Source organism: Crocodylus siamensis, chromosome 4 (genome assembly GCF_052110815.1).
Source record: "Crocodylus siamensis isolate JL-2025a chromosome 4, ASM5211081v1, whole genome shotgun sequence".
Lineage (NCBI taxonomy): Eukaryota > Metazoa > Chordata > Crocodylia > Crocodylidae > Crocodylus > Crocodylus siamensis.
The window spans coordinates 152,264,421-152,285,872 of NC_143398.1; the positions used below are offsets into that span (position 1 = coordinate 152,264,421).

General features: G+C 45.7%; 2 protein-coding genes across 7 annotated transcripts in view; one reads left to right on the forward strand and one right to left on the reverse strand.

Annotated features, from left to right (window-relative positions):
- Window positions 1-8,613, reverse strand: part of CCDC47 (coiled-coil domain containing 47) — a 30,639-nt gene extending 22,026 nt beyond the window's left edge. Inside the window, exons 1-5 of one of the 2 annotated variants that reach the window (XM_090044183.1) lie at window positions 8,474-8,533; window positions 4,495-5,794; window positions 3,699-3,964; window positions 1,890-1,997; window positions 70-244 (exon numbers count right to left, since the gene is read on the reverse strand). In XM_090044183.1, the coding sequence (XP_089900309.1) occupies window positions 70-244; window positions 1,890-1,997; window positions 3,699-3,959 (544 nt within the window). In that variant the 5' untranslated portion in view covers window positions 3,960-3,964; window positions 4,495-5,794; window positions 8,474-8,533. Of the gene's footprint in view, window positions 1-69; window positions 245-1,889; window positions 1,998-3,698; window positions 3,965-4,494; window positions 5,795-8,473 lie in introns of both variants that reach the window. The other variant, XM_090044182.1, reaches the window with a different exon arrangement.
- Window positions 8,614-8,669: 56 nt separating this feature from the next.
- DDX42 (DEAD-box helicase 42) overlaps window positions 8,670-21,452 on the forward strand; it is a 36,267-nt gene continuing 23,484 nt past the window's right edge. Inside the window, exons 1-7 of one of the 5 annotated variants that reach the window (XM_090044177.1) lie at window positions 8,670-8,837; window positions 10,426-10,574; window positions 11,487-11,723; window positions 15,947-16,097; window positions 18,442-18,503; window positions 19,752-19,788; window positions 21,280-21,429. In XM_090044177.1, the coding sequence (XP_089900303.1) occupies window positions 11,503-11,723; window positions 15,947-16,097; window positions 18,442-18,503; window positions 19,752-19,788; window positions 21,280-21,429 (621 nt within the window). In that variant the 5' untranslated portion in view covers window positions 8,670-8,837; window positions 10,426-10,574; window positions 11,487-11,502. Of the gene's footprint in view, window positions 8,838-9,314; window positions 9,464-9,519; window positions 9,683-10,425; window positions 10,575-11,486; window positions 11,724-15,946; window positions 16,098-18,441; window positions 18,504-19,751; window positions 19,789-21,279; window positions 21,430-21,452 lie in introns of those variants that run through there. The other 4 variants (XM_090044176.1, XM_090044179.1, XM_090044180.1 and 1 more) reach the window with 4 other exon arrangements.

Here is a 21,452-nt window from a genome sequence, read left to right on the forward strand (position 1 = left end):
CAATAGCCCACTCAATTATGTAAATCAGTCACATTCAAAGAAGCTGCCTATGGCAACTGCAGAACTTACCCACAAGGGCGAAGTTGCTTTCCAGCAGTTCCCTGTGTGTGTTGAACCAGGCCTGAGCCAGACGGTTATTTTTATTCTTCCCAATTATGTAGTTCATGATGTAAGCAAGAAGACCAGTTACCATGAGGATTTCCATGTAGTAACTCTCCCAACTGTTTTGAAGGTGCGCAGGAACCTGTGGTAAGCAAATTAAGTCCCAATGTTTTGTCAAGTTTAATACAATCTACATAATTGGTTACCTTTGTTTATATTAGCAACTGGAGAAACTTCATTCCTCAATGACAGCAATTAGCTTCCCTAATGCTATGGAATAGAGTTCAGTCAACTTGGCATTTTTGGCCCCACTGATACGTGGCTTACAGGAAAATAGTTAACAACAACAACAGACTCTCATGCCAATTAACTCCCAACTGTAGCAGACAGCCTGACATCTCATCCCAACTGAAACATTATTCAATTTGGTTCTCATATTATGCCCATTACTGCATTATTTGAATATATTAGGCTCCATTCAACTTGTATTCAAGCAGTGCTACTACCCTATGTGAAACATTCCCAAAAGTCTGGAGCAATGCAGCAAATAGGGAGAAAAATCTTAACAGCCAGATCCTGTTGTCTATGGAGTTAGTACTCCAAAGTCATTAGAGAGCAATCAGCTTTGCTGCCACAATGTTGCCCCTCAGCATAAGAGAACATGAGATTTCTCTTCATTGCCAAGTTTAATTGCAACATTTTAGAAGAGCTAAGTCTCTTGACTTGCTGTATCTTAATCACTGTATTCAAGCTACAGGTAGCAGCAAATGGATTCTATTTTGTGTGTGTGTGAATCTGTATGTGCAAGCACACACACGTTAAAAAAAAACCAAAAAACCAGAAACCAAACAGGGCTGGAAGGACTCAAATAGTCAGCTAGTCAACCTTCCTGCCTAAACCATTCCATAATGTTGGACCTGATGACCTCGAAGGTCATTTCCAACCCTATAATTCTAATCTGTACTTAATTTCCAGTGAAGGGGTTTCATAACATCTCTAGGTAGCCTGTTTAGCTATTCCCTTAGATGGAACAATTTCCTTAATATTTAAACTAAGTCTCCTTTGCTACATTCCAAATCTGAAGTGTCAGTTATCTTTTGGTGTAGCTGGAGCCTATCTCAGCGCATTTGTAGCCAAGCCACTTCCACATTTTTCTTGCCTGCGTATGCCAAATACCAAACATGTTGAGAACTGATACACAGACTAAACCATAGTTTGCTACCATAACATTTCTTCTTGTAAGGTACAATATGAAATGCTATGGCCAAAAACATGTTTAGACACAGTTTTACTAGAAACACTTATTGTCTTCATAGTATGCCCTTAATCCATATATATTCCATATTATAACTAGAACTGGGCTAGAAGAGGGTATCAATATAATCTGAGAATGAAAGAAGAGAGAAAATAGCATCAATTTCATAAAGTTATTAACATATTCTTAAGAAGCAGGCCATCTGAGACTGAGAGCATGCTTCAAATGTTGCATGCTTACAATCTAAAGCAAGACTGCATAATCCAGTGGAGAGGAGCATGAAATGGGAACTCAGGATATTTGCATTTCAATTCTACCACTACCCACTTGAAGTCACATGACAAAGGGGTATCTTTAAGCCTGTTTTCCTTTCAACTCCTTGCCTCATCAAACTGTAAATTCTTCAGGACAGACTCTCTTACTGTATATTCATATAGCAGCTAGCACAATGAAGTCCTTTTGTATGACCAGCTCTCTAGACATTATTATAATGAACTGCTGAATAGAAAGACATTCAAACATGTATTCCTACATCAACTATTGTTATGGGGTCTTTATTTTTGCTAGGAGATGCATCTGGTTTCTCTTCATAGCCTTCAAACTCTTCATCATCATATGGTTCACTCTCAGTATCTCCCTCCTAAGAAGGAAAGAACATGAACATTTAAAGCCTGATAAAAATAATGCAAAAAGACACACTATACAAAGGTAAAGGAATATGTTTTTTCCATGTAGGGGTAAGTCCACCCAGTGAAATGAAAGTGTGACCACAGCATTGGTAGTTGCAGCCATGCTAACTTCAGCTCATCTGCCACAGATAACAATAGCTATGAGGATATAGCAACACAAGCTAGCAACCAATTTTGTCAAGATGTCCTCTCCCCAACACCAGCATCAGAGGCATAGTGTGGAAGAAATGTGCCTTGGGCAACTGCTTTCAACCCCCTCCCCAACTTGTCCAGGCACAGGAATGGGGTACAGACCAGGCCAGAGTATGAAGCTTTCTGGGAATTATAGTTTTGTAGAGCAGCAGTGGAGTTTGCTATTATCAATAAGAAACTTTCATCCTATTTTTTTTTGCTGCCCAAGATTATGTCCAGAGGACAAGAAAAATGCTTACAATCTAAAAAATGCTTACAATTTTTTGGCAGCAAAAAATGGGGGTCAGTTCTCCACTCCACTCCCTCCACCCAACAACAGCAAACTCCACTACTGCTCTAACAAAACTATGATTTCTAGAATGGCTTGTGTCAGCTGCATCCTGGAGCCAGAAAGTGCTGGCAGAGCAAGGCAAGGCAACAGGCATACAGCAGCAAGGCAGGCTGCAGCAAGCTGCCCTGGAGTGAGCCCCCCCACTCTTTCTTCTGGTGGCCTGGACACAAGCCCTGCTCACCCACCCCATCTTTCCTACTGACCATCAGCAAAGGGTCTGTCAAGTGCTAACTGGTTAGCACTCTACTTTCTTCAGGTAGCTAAATTTCAGTGATGCAGTACTCACCATGACACACACATACACAGATGTATAGAAAAATCAAGTATGTACTGATTTTTTACCTCTTCTCCCCTAGTGACACTTGAGAATTCACATGTAGAAGACTTGTATTGTTGTTAGAGCTGATGATTTTAAAACTTGAATTAATATGGAAATTGCGGGGGAACTGGCTTTTTCATTTCTTTTGTACAAACAATATACCACCACATGGATTTGTAAAAACAAGACCATTTCTGCAGTGAAAATGTTCCTTCACTTCTTTATAAAGCTTTAACAAAACATTTTCTCACTTGTATAGGTTTAGGAATTCAACCCAAAGGATCTCAAAGCGATTTACAAACTAAAATCCATCCCCTTCTTAAATGATTGCTTTATTTAGCACTGAAATGCATATAGTTCTGCATCAGAATGTGATAGCTTTTCAATAGGACACAGAAAATCTATAAAATAGTTTAGGATGGAAAATGAAGTAACACTGCATGCAACCAAAACTGTAATGGGATCTTCACAAAGATATATATAACCATGCAACCAGGGCACTGAAGTTAATGCCTCCCCTTCTGCAAGGGTGCCTCATATCTTGAATGACTAACTCCATCCATTTGTAACTTGATATATTCAGCAGCTGAGCACCCTTTAACAACCACAATGGATTTGCTAAAGGACAAAATCCCATTCAAATACTGAGCCTGGACAACCTGATTAGCTTGGGAGATCAGCTGGAACAGAACATCCCACAACACAGCTGTCAAAGAACAATCTTGGATAACATTGCTAATCTGGGTCTTGCAAGCAAAGGGGCATTTCAAGTGTGCAGCTAAAATGAGGAAGTGCATTATGTGACACTACCTGTGCATCTGCATCGTCAAAGTCCTCCTGATTTTCATCTTGACCTTCAAGCTCTACTGTGGCCTCCTCCTCATCGTCTTCTGTAGTGATGACCCTCTGGGGAGATTCTGTGACTACATTTTCAACAACATCTTCAAACTCAGCAAAATCATTATCATCATACTCCACAGCATCATCACCATCTTCAAACTCATCAAATTTAGCCAAAGAAAAGCCCCAGGAAATGATTAAAGCAGCAAGGAAAAGAAACACACTCCTCATTGTCACTGCAAAAACAGGCAAAAAAAAAATCAACAGATCTTTAGACTAAAAGACAGAATTGAATACAGGTCTCTTAAGGTACTAAATCAGGGGTGGGCAAAATGCAGCCTGCCAGGCCATTCTATCAATACTACGGGGCCCCTAAAAAATTTAGGAAGTTAATATGCATGTGGCCCTGGCTGCCAGTCATGCAGCCCTCAATGTCTTGCCAAAACTCAGTGAGTGGCTCTCCGCCTGAAATAATTGCCCGCCCCGGACTAATGCATTAAAGAGCTACTTGATTATACAAATGCAGAGGACAGACAAAATTGGTCATAGTCCAATTATTAAACCCAGGATCACTAGACAAGAAATAAGGGGAAGGAAGGGAGACTGTGAACTTATGTCTAACATTTAGCACAACAAACCAGGAGAACTCCTGGGTTCTTATCCAGTACAGTGACCAAGTACTGGATTCTTATCCAGTACTGTGACCAAGGCCAATTCTAGAATGGGCAAAATGACGCACATAGCAGATCCCTAGCATTTTGCTTACCTCACAGAGACTTGCTTATAGAATTATTTGGAAACCTTGCTTTAAGCATGATATAGCAGAGGTCGGCAATGTCTTCTACAGGTGGGCCAGAATGACCTACCCAAGGTCCAAAGTGGGCCAGCACTGGAACCAGGCCACCTCTTCTCTCTGGTATCCCATATCCATGGCATACATGAAGCTGCCCAATGTCAAAGCCCCTGCTCCAGGAGCTGTAGCTTGCCCACCTCTGCACTCTAGTAACTGCAAAGTTGCAAATTAAGAGACTTCAAACCCCACCCCAAAAAATCATTCTTTAACTTCCACTCTTCTCTCCCAATAAGAAGTTTTTGATATTTTTGTTCTTGCTTGTGTAAAAAGAGTAATTCTTTCTCCATTTATTTTTTTCTAAAATGCCATAAACCCTTCATGTTTGTTCTCGGGTTCTTTGAGGTGTGGGACGATTAATATTCTTTAATACAACTTTAATGTACTATGGGAACCTGAAAAGCACCAGAACTCCATTTTAACAATTTAGAAATTTGATTTTTATGGCATGTAGCAGACCCACTCCTTTTCAGTATGGAAGTACAGACTGCAGAGATTGCCCAACCAACTAAAACAAGTAACAATGATTACGACACAGCACTCTGAGAATGGTGGACTCTACAGACCATGGTCTGACTATATACAAAGGTTTGAATAAAAGATCAAGCACACTTGCGTACCTAAAGAACCCAGAAGTAAGTCAGCTCTTAGCAAGTGTTTGCTTAACATCTATAATATGAACTCTCCCTCATTTTGGTACAGTAAATTGTTGAGGTACATGCAGTCCTTGGACTTATGACACAATTGGTTCCTGAAAACCGCTCTTAAGTCAAAGCACTAAAACTCACAAGCAATTTTCTCATAAGAAACAATGTTATAAATGGGGGATTGGTTCCTGAACCAAGGCTCAATACCCTATTTTGACCAAAAATACCCCAGAATTTGTACTTGATCAATTATAGATGAGTAATATAGAGACTTTAATAAATTCATATTTTAAATAGCAATCATATTGATTTGGAAGAACTTCTTTGAGGTGACTTTGCTGGACTTTTTGAAAGGCTCTTAGCTGGACTTTTTGAAGGGTTCTTGGCTGGAGTCTTCTCAGGAGTCTTGGCTGCTTTCTTAAAGAAAGTGTCCAAGGAAGTTTGGATAGATTCTCCAGGGAGATGAGCAACACAGCAAACTTGTTCGCTGACGTGGCATCACATCAGATCAAGCGTTGTAAAGTCGAAACCGACATCATAAAGTTGAAACAGGGTGTCAATTTATAAACCTAAGTGTGAAACACTGCAACTCAAAATGTTGTAAGTTGAGGACTGCCTGTACATAGCTTGGCAAAGCAAAGCAACTGCACAACAGAATGACTAGCCAACTGGGACACACAATTTGACTTTAAACTGATTTATTTCCCAACAATGAAGATTTATACTGAAATAAAATACAACTTTCCATCACCAGACCCCTGGATTTTAAAAAACAAACAAACCCATGCACACACATGGAAATAAGGAAAATGTTTAAACACCAAAACTAACTATTAAATCAGATTATTGATTAGATTACTGAACTCAGACACAGGATATTTGCTAAAATTTATACCCATCACATTTTTCTTGGGAACATATTCATAATTATGGGTAAAATGATATTTTATCTACTGCCATAAAGAGACAAATAAGTTGATTAACTCTGTATAGCTGTATTAAAGAGATGCTCTCTAAAACCACTATTCAAAAGGTGATCAACCATTTCAATTTTTGTCCAAGAATACAGACTGTGGCTTTTCCATATACTGCTCATCTGCAAATCAAACAGTGTGAGAACAGTAAATGGAAAAAATGAGGCTACAGTAGCACCAGCTGTAATTCCCATTACGAAATACAACCTGCATCTATCAGTTGGAAACAGCAAGTTGCAATTGCACCCTCTGTCTCCAAGTCTGGTCGTTCTAACATGCAGCCTTGCGCATTCAGAACTAGGTCCTTCTGAACGGCTCCAGCACTTACCCCAAGCCCTCCTGTTACATGCCTTACTGGGAACAGGACAAATGATGCACTGCGCTGTAGAGCAGGGGTAGGCAATTATTTTGGGTGGAGGGCCACTTACTGACTTTTGGCAAGCCATCAAGGGCCACGTGACAGGTAGTCGGGGGCAGATAAATATCATAGAATCATAGAAGTAAGGTTGGAAGGGACCTTGTAGATCTTCAAGTCCAACCTCCCGCCTGGGCAGGAGAAAAATCTGGTCTCAAATGATCCCAGCTATGTAAGCATCAAGCCTCCTCTTAAAGACCCCCAGGGTAGAAGCCAGCACCACTTCCCTTGGAAGTTGGTTCCAGCTCCTAGCCGCCCTGACTGTGAAGTAATTCTTACGGATGTCTAATCTAAACCTACTCTCCAACAACTTGTGTCCATTGTTCCTTGTCATGCCAGGGGGCGCTAGGGGAAACAAGGCCTCTCCCAAACCCTTCTGGTCCCCCCTAGTGAGTTTACAGACAGTCACCAGGTCCCCCCTCAGCCTTCTCTTGTGAAGGTTGAACAGGTTCAGGTCCCACAGTCTCTCACTGTAGGGTCTGCCCTGTTGTCCCCGGATCATGCGTGTGGCCCTCCTCTGGACCCTTTCAATGTTGTCCACATCCCTCCTGAAATGGGGCGCACAGAACTGGACACAGTACTCCAGCTGTGGCCTGACCAGTCTTGCGTAGAGGGGGAGGATCACCTCACTGGCCCTACTTGAGATGCACCTGTGGATGCACGACAAGGTGCAGTTAGCCCTGCCAACCATGACCTCGCATTGTCAGCCCATGTTCATCTTGGAGTCAGTAATGACTCCAAGATCCCTTTTTGCCTCCGTGCTCTCAAGAAGGGAGTTTCCCATCTTATAAGTGTGCTGCTGGTTACTACTGCCCAAGTGCAACACCCTGCACTTGTCAGTATTGAAGTGCATCCTGTTTTTGTTAGCCCACCCCTGCAACCTATCCAGGTCTTGCTGCAGTCTTTCCCTCCCTACTAGTGTGCTCACCTCACCCCAAATTTTGCTATCATCAGCTAATTTAAACAGCTTGCTTTTCACCCCGTTGTCCAAATCACTGATAATGACGTAGGTGGTAATTAATAATTAATTAATATTAATTTTCTTAATTTTTTTAGGGGCCCTGCAGGCCAGATAGAATAGTCTGGCAGGCCACATCTGTCCCATGGGCCACATTTTGCCCACCCTTGCTGTAGAGCGATCCAGTGACTAACATAACAGACTTGGGATACTCAACGTCTGCTCCCACCAACTTGCAGTGATACTTTGGCGACACAGTTCATTTAGCTCCACACTTTATATTTATATAGTGCTACTCCTAACAGGATCCGAGATCTCCAAGAGGCAGTGACACTGTACATGCATCATTTACAACCCTTCAGAGATGTTTATGGAGGAATATAAACATCTGTGAGGCAACCCCCAAGCTGCCTAGGGAGCATTCAAACAGCTCTTGTTATTGAAAGAAAAGAGGGAAGCAATGGGTTTGTCATCATCTACGTGCAATATACCTGCCTACGAGCACAATCTGAAAGCCTTCACAGCAGGATTAAGCTCGTTCTTTAAACCCCTTCCCAGCCGGGGCCCAGCAGGGGCGGTGCCACCGCCGCACGCAGGCTCGCTGACCCGCCCCGGCCCGCCGAGCCCCTGGTCTTGCCTCCAAGCTGGCCCAGGAGGAGGGGCGGCCGCGGGAACCCCGACTCCGAGTCGGGCGCGCCTGGGCTGCCGGGAGGCCTCAGGCTGTGCCTGCTGGTGCCAGGCAGGGCCCGGCCCGCTGCGCTCCTTACACGGCCGCGCTCGGGGGACACCGCCTAAAATGAGCCGCCCCACCCCGGCAGTATGCGTGTATGGGGAGACAGTAGGGCCCGGCCGGGGCGCCCGGAGAAGCCCCAAGGCCAAGGCCAAGGCCCCTCTCCGTTACCTCAGCTCAGCGCCGCCGCTGCCCAAGCCCGCACGCAGCGACCCTTCCCGCCCCGCGCGCTTTGCGTCGGCGGCGTACACACATGCGCAGCGTGGCCGGGAGGCCGGCCCGGCCCGCGCGTCACCTGCTGGAGCCAGAGCGCGCGAGCCTCGGCGCCTGCCTTGGAGCAGTGGCCTGTTTCACATCCGCGAGGTCCGGCGGGAGGCGCGGGGCCGGGGCCGGGGCTTCGGCTTCAGGAGCCGGGCTGCGGCCCCCGGGGAAGGTGTCGGGAAAAGCTGCGCTTGGGTACACTCTTCTTGCTCCGCGGGCCCGTGGTTGTGTCAGTCTGACGGCTGGGAAAAGGCAGGGTTTGGGACGAACCGAAGTGAGTGTGTGTGTGTGCGCGCGCGTGTCATTTATGCAAATATGCGTATCTGTGATTCCGCAGCTTTCCGGGCTGTTCACTTGCACGAGACGCCCCGCTGATCAGATCCCCCGAGGCTTGTGGCCAGTGCGTGTGGTACGAAGCAGATCGGTAGGGTGTGTGTGTACACATATACGTGTCTGTATAGGTACGTGTCTTGGCACAAGCTCTCTCGGGTTCACTCCACCAGACACTGTGACGGGCCCAGTCCCCCGGAGCTCGTGCTGCGTGTGCCCAGTGTACGCGCGGGCGGGCGGACACAGACGAATCCAAGTCGGTGACACGTCTGTGTCCGCAACCCCGCCAGCCAGAATCGGGCGCATCAACCCGCCCCGCCTGGTATGGCAAAGACTCCCGGCCGAGCCCGAGCCCGAGCCAGCTGCGATGGCTGCAGGGGGCCGCCCCCTCCACCCACAGCAGTGGAAGCCCCGCCCCTCCAGCGCGGGGCACGCACCAGCGTGGTGACGCCATCAGGCGGCGCAGGCGCGCATTGCGTGCGTATCCCGCGCGTCGCGTCCCGTCGCGCCCCCTCTCGGTCCCCGGGGCAGTGGTGGCGGCGGGATCTCGCGGGCCCGAGGAGCAAGCTAGTGAGTCCGTGCGGGGGCGGCGGCGCGGCCCGGCTCCTGGCGGCGGCTCCACGCCTGGCTCCCGGCGGAGTCCGAGGCGGGGCCCGGCCCGGCCCGGCCCGGCCTGGCCTGGCCTAGCGCGGCCTCCCTCGGACAAAGGGCCCAGAGCAGCCCCGCACCCCTCCTCTCCGCAGCCTGGCGAGTGGGCGGCTGTAGCCGCTGCTGCTCCGTCCCCTCCGGGTAGGCCCCAGGCCTGCCCGCGAGGCCCGAGCTCCGTGAGCTGCGGCGGGCGCAGCTTCCTGCCCCGCGTCCGCCCCTCCGGCGCCGTGACCCTTGCAGGGCGGCTGCGGTGGCCTTTCTCTTCTGCCTTTCCCGTCCGGGGGGCACCAGGAGGCTGGAGCGAGGCCTTCCATTCCTGCCTCAGTGGCAGCGCTGTCTTGTGCAGCCTGCACGCAGCACCGCCCCCCCCCCCCGACGTCTGATCCCAGGGGGAGCACGTCAGCCTTTTCGTGTCTCTTTCCTCATAAAACTTTGGCAGCAAAGCGAGCTTGGGAGCAGGGGTGGCAAGCCTGGGTCCTGCTCTCTCACAGGCAAGGTGGTCTCTAGAGGGGAAGATTCCTTTCGTGTCATTTTTTTCCCCCAAAACAGCATCAGTAAGGAAACATTTTTTTTGTACAGGCTTCACCATTGAAGTTTTAATCTGCAGCTTATTGCCAGAACGTCTGAGTCCCCCCCCCATGATGTCAGTAGGAAAGTGGACGTTGCGCTCAGACGTGTTGTGCTTTGTGAGATGAGAAATGGGATAGGGTGTTCCTGGTATTGCGCTTGGTGGATTTTTTTTCTGGTTTTCCTTTAGAAGAAAAAGTGGATTTGAGTCATGCAGTGAGATGACAACCTGAACTCAGCGCGAGCAGCAAAAGCCAAGTGTTTTGTGTTTCCATCACCTGTTATACGTTTGGGTTTTTTTTGTTGCACGCCTGCAGGTTGGAAGGCTGAGAGGTGTCTGCACAAGTGCGAGTAACAGTACATCAGCGTCAACCTTTGCCACACAGAAGCAAGACAGTTTTTCCCAAAACGTCCCAGCGAGTTCCATGTTCTAGACTTTCAGATTGGTTGGGCAGCTTCTAAGCTGGTAAATGCTCTGCTTAGGAAGTAGTATATTAATCTCAAATTTACAGCTGTTTTTCTTTTTTTTTGTATTATAGTATCATTAAAGGATTCCTACTCATTGCAGGCAGTTGTTTAATGTGATTGCAAACTAGGAGCCCTGGAATTATTATACATTTGAAAAGACTAGGCATCCTTCTCTCTTGTGTATGCAAGAGAATGAGAGTGCACTTGTGTGCTTTAAGGCTATGATGACTCCAAACGTTGGGAAAAACTAAATTCTTTGGAATTATGGATTCAAATTCTGGTAGTCAGCTTAGTCTCTTGTTCTGACAGAAACCTGAATGCTCTGCAGCATGTTATATTGAGGGCCTTTCAAATATGAGCTCTGAAATTGAAGTGCTGTGTATAAACACTGAAGATCCTGTGGCACTGTTCTTAAGAGGCTTGGAAATTTATTGAAGATTCCCTTTCTCTTAATTGCATTGTTTCACACATGCTGATTAGTTATTGCTCTCCTCTTTTCAAGTGGCTGGATTTCACCAATGCCGTGCACACAAAGCCGTGATACGCTCAGAGGTGGGAATGTTGAGAAACGCAAAATATTTATTGAGTTGACTTTTCATCTCTCCTTTTCCTACACCTGCTGGAAGCGGATAAATCTGTGGTTTTATCTGCCCAGATTACAAGATCAACAGGTCAGGCAGTGAATTACATGATTATTCAGCACTGTCTGATGGATACTTTTCTTAAACACAAAGTAGAAATACTCATATTTACTATATAAAAAAGCCCAAAATCCTAGTTGATTGTCTGTCATCCTGCTCTAAACCTTCTTAAAATAATTGTAGAAAGTTTTGGGGTGAGTGGTTTTTGTTGAAACTGTTGTTTTTCTGAAAGTAAAAGAATGTTAATTGGTATACTCTGATTTTAACAGATATATTACCAGCATCATGAACTGGAACAAAGGTGGACCTGGCACCAAGAGAGGCTTTGGTTTTGGTGGGTTTGCCATAGCCCCTGGAAAAAAAGAGGAACCTAAGCTCTCTCAACAGTCCCATAGCGCTTTTGGAACAGCTGGCTCTTCTGCTGGGTTTGGGAAGTCAGGGCCACCTCAGCTCCCTTCCTTCTACAAAATTGGTTCCAAGAGAGCTAACTTTGATGAGGAGAATGCGTAAGTTGTGATACTTTCTTTTTCATAACCCAGGGCTGTCCAACTTCTAACTGTGAACCACAGGGCTCCCCCATCCCAACCTCAGCCACACTCCATACAGGCTGCATACCATGCCATGTGACCCTAAGCCCCATGCCATTGTACTGTGCCGGTATTCCTGCACCACACCGCATCATTCTCCCCTTCCCCACCACTGTGGGTGCCCTCGTCCTATTGCAGCATGTGACAGGCAACCCCCACTGCCACATGGGGTTTCTTGGTGTCCCTCAGCCCTGCCTCCAGGGGTGGGGCACGAAGGAAAAGCTGGAGGAAGGAGTGGGAGTTGAGTGTTTTGTGGCAGCAGCAGAAGGTTTGGGAGGGGAGGAGTGGGGATGGAGGCGGGGTGGGGAGCAGCACCTGGACCAGGAGCTTGGTAACTGCAGATTAACACCTCAGGGTCTGTATATGGCCCACAGGCTGCCAGTTGGACAGCTCTGGTTTAACCTAGTGATGGTAGGACTGATGGTTCTATAGGCCTCAAAGAGCAAATTTCATTGATGGAAGCTGATGAGCAGACAGGTAGATGAGACTGTCTGAACCTTGGTTTCCTTATCTGTGAAAGGGGAGGGGAAATATCCTTTCTGCCTCTTGGTTAATATTTGGACAGCTTGTTTATTTTTATGTACTTACTTAGTCCTCTCCAAGAACCTAGGCTGCCTAATACCTTTTTTTATGGTATAATAAAATACCAATAATATTAATTGTTTCAACAAAAACTCAGCCAGCCACTACAGAAAGTTCCTTCTACCCCTTCATACTATTAATCCTTTGCAAAATACTGTCTAACATGCTTCATGCAGTAAGATCAATACGTACTCATTCAAGCTAAGAGTAAGAGTGAGTTGCAGAGTTTTGGAATGGAGCCTCACAGCAAACATTTCGTTCCTTTCTTTTGATAATGGAATTCCTGTTGGTCTCCTTGCTGCCAGCATGTGCAGCAAAATGTCATGAAAAGAGAGGCAGCCCTTTCAGTAAGGTCATCCATATAGGGTTCGTGTGTCAGAACCAACACCTTAAACTCCCACTGGAGACTGTTGGGCAGCTTGTTCTGGTCTGGGAGCACTGTTGTTACTTATTTCCAGCAAGATGTCCTGCTCAGTAAATGAGCCATTGGCCTCTAGGCTAGCTGTGGTCTCCCAATGTTTTTAAAATGCAGCTTTTCATATGGTGTCTTGTAGACGGTAATTGTAGACGGAAGTGATACAAATATGGATTAACTGTGACAAGATCCATTTCCAAAATGAAATGTTGCAGCTTGCTAGGCAGATGATGGAAAATGCACAGGGTTACTGCTGTAATTACTTCCAAACAGCCATGAGAGGTCTAAAATTACCCTAACGCTGCGAACACTAGTAACAAATGACAGACATACTCCCTAAGTCAAGGTACCTGACATTGCATGTCCTGTCAAAAGCAAAACAACGGTTCAGTAGTGGGCATGGTAGCCCATGAGTGGAAGACTTAGGTTCAAATCCCTGCTTCTCCAAAGACTGTGATGTTGGGAGCAATCATTTGGAGTATGTCTGTGCTGCAGTGGCAAGGAGCTCAGTCTTGCTGCCAAGCTAAAAAACACTGTATACCTTACCTATTTTCCTGTGCATGGGTCCTCTGGAAATAGGGTGAGGATCCTCCAGAGCAGGGGTGGTCAAGTTATTTTAGCTGGAGGGCTGCTTAATGACTTTTGGTGAGCTGTGGAGGGCTGCAAGCGTAGCCCTGCCCCCTGGCAGTTGCTCCACCCTTGGCTGTCATTTTGGGACCTGATGTCTCACCCACTCCTGACCTTTGTCACTGAAAGTCCCTGCTCTTGCCCCTGAATGTACTCCTTTTGGTGGTTGGGGGTTGTCCTCCCTGGAACCAGAAAAAAACCAAATCATATACTAAAAATCAAACATCTACTATAACATTTAAATTTTATTTCAAAAAATACTTTTGTCCTGATTTACTTGCGTTTGTGTAGTGTATATAGAGGCAATTGTATAATAGTTCAAAATAAAGTCTTACTCTTGTATATTGTGTGCGTGGGGTATGGGTGGTGTTTGTGAAGGGGGTGGGATTTGTGAAGGAGGGTGGCTGGATATGGGATTTGTGGTTGGAGATGTGTGGTTGGGGTTTTGTCGGGGGTGGGTTTGTGTATGGGTATGAGCCCCCCACCATGTTGCACGGCCCCTGATGGCAACAGCAGCAGCAGGTGGTGGGCCATCAGGGTGCTCATGGCCCGCAGCAGGCAGAGCCCTTCAGGAGCTGCACATGGCATCATAGAGCCAGCCTGGTCTGCTGGCATGCGCCCTCAAACCAAGCCAGGCTAGCTCCATGCCAGCATGTGGGACTCCCAGCACTGCAGGTGGCAGCCATGTGCCACCGGGTCTGGCTGGGCTGGTTCTGTGCCTCCATGTTGGGCTTCCAGTGGGGAGCCACACACACAGGCACAGAGCCAGGAGGCCCAAAGGTGCCTGGCTCCCACCTGCAGTACCAGGAGCCCCACATGCTATCATGGAGCCTGCCCGGCCTGAAGGCATGCATTCCTGTCTGCGATGCTGGGAGTCCCATGTTCTGGCATGGAGCCAACCTGAACCAGCCTAATGGTTACACAGCTTCCGGAAGGAGTGCTGGAAGCCACACATGACAGCACTGAGCCCACCCAGCCTAATTGCACATTGCTTCCTGTGCTCCTGGTAGTGTGTAATCTCTGACAGCCTGCACCTGCCACAGGCTTTGAGGGGTAGCCACGAGCTGGTAGCAGTTGTCTTTTGGAGGGACCCCTCAGGTCAAATAGAATGGCCTGGTGGGCCGGATCTAGCCCACCCCTGCCCCAGAGCATCCCTGGTACCATGCTCACGACCTGGATTTCTGGCATGCTTGGGGTGCCCTGAAGGGCATCTTCATCACCTCATTTCTAGGGTTGATTTACACATAACAAGAGTAGGTGGGATAGGGCCTTTTGTATCCGCAGCTATAATGTAGACTTACTGTGCCCCAGTTCCATGTCTGTGAAGGGATAATAATGCTTCCTGTCCCTTGTTGAGTGTCCTCAGGGCATGCCGAGCCACTTCTTCCTGTCCCCATCTGACCTTTTTTTGTTCCAGGCTTCGTGATCTCATACACCAGTCCGTATTGCCCAGTCACAGCAAGTGGGTCTGGTCCCAGACAAGCTACTGGAACTGTACTTGGCATTCTCCGGGCAGTTTTCTGGATGGGGCGTGGGTGCCCCTTGGGTTTGGTCCCCGCTGGGCTATGGTGGGCCTGGGTAGCTTCCCTTGGCTCCCTGACGGGCAGAGATGGCGGCAGGGTGTTTCTGGGAGCAGGGAGTGTATCAGGTTCTGACACCAGCACCTAGACACTTCCTGCCTGGCTTCCAGCCTCTGGGCTGCTTTTGTGAGTGTGGCTGCAGGGCTCTGGGCCAATTGGGGATAGACCCTCCAGCCGCAGTGCACCAGCTGTGCTAGCTGCAGCCTGGCCACCTTGGCTGCAGCGCCATGGTAAGCTGGGTGGATGCCTGTAACATTCCTACAGTTGCTTATTCTAGTCCACCACCATTATTTTAGTCTCATCAAGGTTCAGTTTCAGCTGGCTTTCACTCACATATGCTCTAGTTTAGATGAGACGATAATCATTTAAATCAAACAAGGTATAATTGGTGTCTCTGGCATATTGAAAATACCAGACTTTGTGTTTCATTGCTAACCCTCCTGGCAGACGCATGTACAGGTTGAAGGTGACTGGCATCCTACATCACCCTCTACTGGGGAGGCTTGGGAGAAGAGGATCAGTTGACCCTAACCCAGGGGCAGGCAAATATCTTGGGTGGAGGGTTGCTTACTGAATTTTGGCAAGCTATCAAGGGCTGCATGACAGGTAGCCAGGGGCAGATAAATATTTATTTTCTAACTGTTTTAGGGGCCCCATGGGCCGGATATAATGGCCTGGTGGGCCGCATCTGGCGCGTGGGCAGCATTTTGCCCACCCCTGTGCCTAACTTTGCCACAACTTCTAGCACAATGCATGAATATTGGTAATATGATTCAAGGTCCTTTAATGGAATGGTCTGGATAAGAGCAAAATTTTGCTGTTCAACCCAGTTGGTTATTTGGACTCTTGAATCAGTGGCTTCATAGAAAATGTGAAAGACTGGTATCCAACTTTGCATAGTACATTACAATTGAAAACTGCTCTCTCTTGCTTGTCAGGTACTTTGAGGATGAAGAAGAAGATTCCAGCAATGTTGATTTGCCATACATTCCTGCAGAGAATTCCCCCACTCGCCAGCAGTTTCATTCCAAATCGGGAGATTCTGACAGTGAAGATGATCCTCTGGAAGCATTCATGGCTGAAGTGGAGGTAAGTCCCAATGCACGAAATGTTTATAAACTTAAGTGGTTATATTCATCCCTGATCAGGAGCAGAAAACATGGCTTATGCTATACCTTCTACTAGATTAGTGTTATCACTGTCCTTGAATCTCTGGCCTTTGAATTTAGCTTTACTGCTAAATTCTGGAGCCCTGTTGGGTTAGATAACAAGTGTGAGTGAGTATAACTGCATTAAATTAGTTTCATGACAGAGACAACGCTCTGAGAATATCCTTTTTTTTTCTAGTTTCACAGTTCTTAGGGATGAAGGCCTGTTGGATCCACAAGCATTAATTTTTATTTAAATATGGTTTAAGATTACTTAAATATTCAGGCATGACAACCTTGGAAATGTTTTTTTTAAATAGAAATGGTAATACTTGAAGGTGCACTGGTACATTGGTGCATATCTTTTCAACTCCAATAAAAGGAAAATTGATGCTATCAGCAATTCGCTTTTTTTGGGTGATGTGGCTGATAATGTCACCAGTAAATACCACATGCATATGCACAGTCTTAGCGTGCACATGGCCAGGAATTCAGCCCAGCAGCTTAGAGACCAGCATCCAGTCAGTAAGTCTGTGGGGAGGGAAGGGGGAGCAGTAGATCACGGTCCCCTTGATGAGGGAGGGTGTAGGGCTGGGGTAGGGGAGGGGGTGGCTTCTGCCACTGTGTGCACCTCCGGGGCAGACATGTGCCCCTGGATCTGTGCGCAGGACAAGGGTGGGCTGTGCGCTTGAGGCTGTGGGCTGCGTTTGGGGCAGGCAGCAATGATGGTGCTTGGAGGGGTGGCTACTGCAAATCTTGGGGTGGCTCCAGCCCCCCCATAGTCCCTCCACCCAGTGCTGCCTGCCCCACCCTATCCACCCTGGGTCCAGCCCCCGTCGGGAAGAGGCCAGTGGCAGCCTCTGGCCCCAAGCGCACAGTGACAGCCCGCTCTCGGCCTGCACACAGATCCAGGGGGCCTGTGCTTCCCATGCCTCCCCTGAGGTGCATACAGCAGCGGGAGCTGACACCCTGCACTCCCTCCCCAACCTGCCCTAGCAGGGCAGTGCCTGCCCCAGCCCCTTCCTCACTGGGGGGACCTCAGTCTGCCTCCCCTGCCCCCACGGATTTACCAGATGAACTCTGCTCTCCATGCTGCTGGGTTGCATATCAGCAATGGAACTGATATCAGCCAATATGGCTGGTTAATAATCGGCCATTGGTATTAGTCCAGAAAACACTGCCATTAAATCTCAGCGCAAGGCTTTGGAGAATTACTGAAATGAAAAGGGTATAGTTCTTGAGTCTCTCAAGTGCATTTGAAATGCAAAAGCTGAGTCCTAAATCCCAAAGAACCAAAACAGTTGTTAGCCCACTTATTAGCCCTGTGGTAGCTAAGTGTGCCAGCACATGTAGTCTGTCTCTTAATATACTTAGCTCCTACATGCACAGCCAACTCTGCTGAGCAGAAGTCCATATGTGTTACAAACCTTAGAATCCAACAGTACTTCTAGTACTTGCATATTAATACAAAATATGTTTCACATTTTTCATACATCTAGTGACAGTGTATTCAACATATGATACAGAGAAAGCTTAATAGATCATAACAGATCTTATACCACGCCTATTATTAGTCTAATTCTTATAAAAAAAAATGTCAGGACTGTTTTAGCGCTCTTCAAGGAATGCTTAACCAACGTTTTACTGAAGGCTACAAAGATATGGTTGTATTTGGTCCTTGTCTATAATTCTCTTGAGAATCAAAAAATCCCATAATACGTAAAAACCCTTTAAGAGTGACTAAAGCAAAAATAAAGTTTCCAAATGCTATAACTTCATAATGATCTGATTAGATAATACATCAAAGCTTTGTAAAGCCCTTGCTAGTACAACTAATATTTTGTGCGGTTTTCTTACTTTGTTCAGCAAAGTTTGATTTGTGTCTGACACCAGAATTTTTTTTAGTTGCAACTGCGCAGCTAGTTGGGTTCTAGCATTTTTTCCTGACTAGTGTGTGGGGAAAAAAACCCTTTTTCCAGGAACACTGTTATGAAACTGTGGGGTAGACCCCCAAAGGAGTTATTAATATAATTTCATTAGTGTAATGGGAAATGGAATGAGAGATTTAAATCCCAGCAGTATTATCCCCATGCTATGATGGCTTGACCTAGTTATGATGGATTCATTTTGTATTACAAGATCTCTGGATTTTTTTCACTTAAGATATATTATCATGCTTTGAAATATTTATCTGTTTTTATTAAGTTAATTTTATACTAGGGCATTTTCCTTTCTAAGGCTTGTTTTTGCTGTTAATTGATATGAGTACAATTCTGTATCCTCAGGATCAAGCTGCTCGGGACATGAAGAGACTTGAAGACAAAGACAAGGAAAGAAAGAATACAAAGTAAGTACTACTCCATGCCTCACAAAACCTGCCTGCCTTTCTCTTGTTAAAGAGTATTGAGAGAATTTCAGCCATCTTCTACATTACCACAAGTTACATTGGTTTATTTGAATCTGGGTAGTATAAATATAGCAAACAACAGCAACCAGAATATGGCACCCTGCCCAGTGGCTAAAGTTCTGTGCTTTAGATGGGAGAATCTTGTGGAGCTGCCCCACAGCCAAATCCATATGGAGAAACCCACTTTTGAGAAAACTGGTCAGACTTTAATTTTACTTTAGCTGGAAGGATCATTTGTGGTCGTCTTTCCTCCCTGCTTCCAAAGCCCCTATATTGTAGCAACTGTCTATGCCAGTCTCAGCCAAGAAAAACATGGGTGCAACTCCATCTAAAGTCAGCCATTGTCTTCCCAAAAAGCATCCAGAGAAAATTATTCCAGAATTGTGATTTAGGCACTTCTTGCCCAACAAACTCATCCCAAGCAAATCTAGAGAGTGGGGGTTAAACTAGTATTTTCTGCCTAGCAATGAATTGCGTTGGCACCAGACTGGTCTGAGTCAAGCTTTTCATTCTCTGACTGATTAGGAATGCTTGGTTTTGTTTGAAACCATACTTGTTGGAGCACACGATTCCTTTTGCAATCACCTGGCAACACTTTATAAAAGAGAGAGATTCTTTTAAAGCTAGGCTGGGGGCTAAGAGTGCAGCCACTCAGCAGCTGGAACATTTTGGCTGAGGATTAGAAACATACATTTGTATAGCCTGCCTTTCTGTCCTGATCAGGTGAAATCACAATGTGCCATTGATACTTGTTACAAATACTAGCTATGTTGATACAGTTTACATTACCAAAGGTTGATAGGTCATGCAGAGGCCTGGAACTGAACACCAGATCCCGACCACCTATGTGGGGGAAGTCCAGTGTCAGATTTGAACGTCTTGTTTCATATTCCTCACATTTTCTGATAACAGCAAAATCTTATGCCATTTTCAAAAACCTTCCCAGTAGAAGTTGGATCGAAGGAGTCTTAGTTTTTTGGTCATGTCAGCAGAAGGAAGGTGAAGCTTGTGCAGGTTGCGCATATCATAAAAGCACCTGTGGGTTGGGATTATACAGTGTTTTAAATGCTGCTTGATAGTGTTGTGTCTTCCACTGACATGTGGAGCTCAGCACTAATCAAATGAAAGTATGGAGCTGGGTATGTGGAACATTTGCAGGGAAGTTTGTTTCTCCGCTTGTTTTTCCAGGGGTATTCGAGATGACATTGAAGAGGAAGATGACCAAGTGAGTTCCTATGCAGTCTTTCTTACCTATATCCCCTCCAAAAATCTAACAAGCAAAAATTGAATACCACTGAAATACATTGGGCAATTCAGGAAGCGAGTCTAACGGTTTCAGTGATGTCCCTACTGTTCCAGGTGCTTCACCAAAGAAATAAAGTATTAACAGGCCATTTCACAGCTCTCACTAGGTTTGAGAGGATTTCTTGTTGGACTGAGTATAAAGTGTGGATCTAGATTTTTTTTTTAGTACTTCAGGCTGTGCCAAATCTAAAATTATTGGAGTCCTCTAATGCAGTACATCAGCGGAAGCTTAAGTCATGCTGACAATCGGCAGCCAAATTTGTGGCTCTTCAGGGCAATGATCACATCTTACTCTTTATGTACAAGGTGCCCCAGTCCTCTGAGGTTTCTGGGCATTATCATCTTACAAATAATAATTGAAGAAAAGAGGTTGCATTTCAAAATGTACTCAGTTCATTTATTTGACCTGTAGTCATAATTATTTGAGACTTTATACTGCATTAGTAATTATCCTGTTAATTTAAGTAATGTAGAACCATGCAAGTGCTCTCTTGCCTGTTAAAGACTGTGTTTTCAGTTAGGTGCATGTGATTGTGCTTCCATTTAAATGAAACTGTATTTTGCATGCATCTGATACTGTGCATATTATGCACATGTGGTTAGTCAGCAACTAATTAGACATGTGATTTGCACAAATACCCAACATGTGTGCAGTGTTAGAAGAGACAAATATTTGCACACAATAGTATGACCTTGGAAAACTGGCCCTATATCTTTGCTGAGAAGTCAGTTTATCATGTCCCTGTGATAATTTTTTGATTTGCAGATTTAACAGTGAGAGATAATAGCACATATGTTATATGTTTAGGGTGGGATCTTCCAGTGCTTTCTAATTTGTGATTCTCTTGAAGGATTCTTCTGAACTTGTTTCTTTGCCATTAAGACTGGTGTTGACTGTCCATTAGTTATCCTAAAGCAAAACTCAGTTCTTTTAGTAAAGTTGGTGGGAGTAGAAAATTGATAGTTTGTGGAGCTTTAATGTTTGAGGGGAAAAAACAAATAGAGAAACTTTTTCAGACGTAAGTGTTTTAAAAGCTGTGGCATTTGTTCTGTAGTCCTCATGGGTAAAGGGATAGATCCTACCATTAGTATAGCATGGCATTTTTCCATAGAAGCATTTCTTAATCAGTCCTTGAGGGCGGGGAGGGGGCGTTAAGTAACATTTTGTAGTTACTTAACTGTGGTACTAACTGACCATTATAGCTGCTCTTTTCATTTCTTCTGATTGTCCTTCCTCTGGACTTTACGACTATTGCTATTTACCAGAAAAGGCAGTTCTAGTGAACATTTTGTCCTTCAGTGGTAGGTGTTGAAGCAAGCAACCATTTAACGTACGCACCAATTAATCAGAAATGCAGTAGGATTTCACCATTGTATGTGTGTGTGATTTTACTGATATGTTTTGCTGCAGGAAGCTTATTTCCGCTACATGGCAGAAAACCCTAATGCTGGTGTGGTACAAGAAGAGGAGGAAGATAACCTGGAGTATGACAGTGATGGAAATCCAATTGCACCATCCAAAAAAATCATCGATCCACTTCCACCTATTGATCATTCAGAGGTGGGGATTGCTTTTAAACTTAC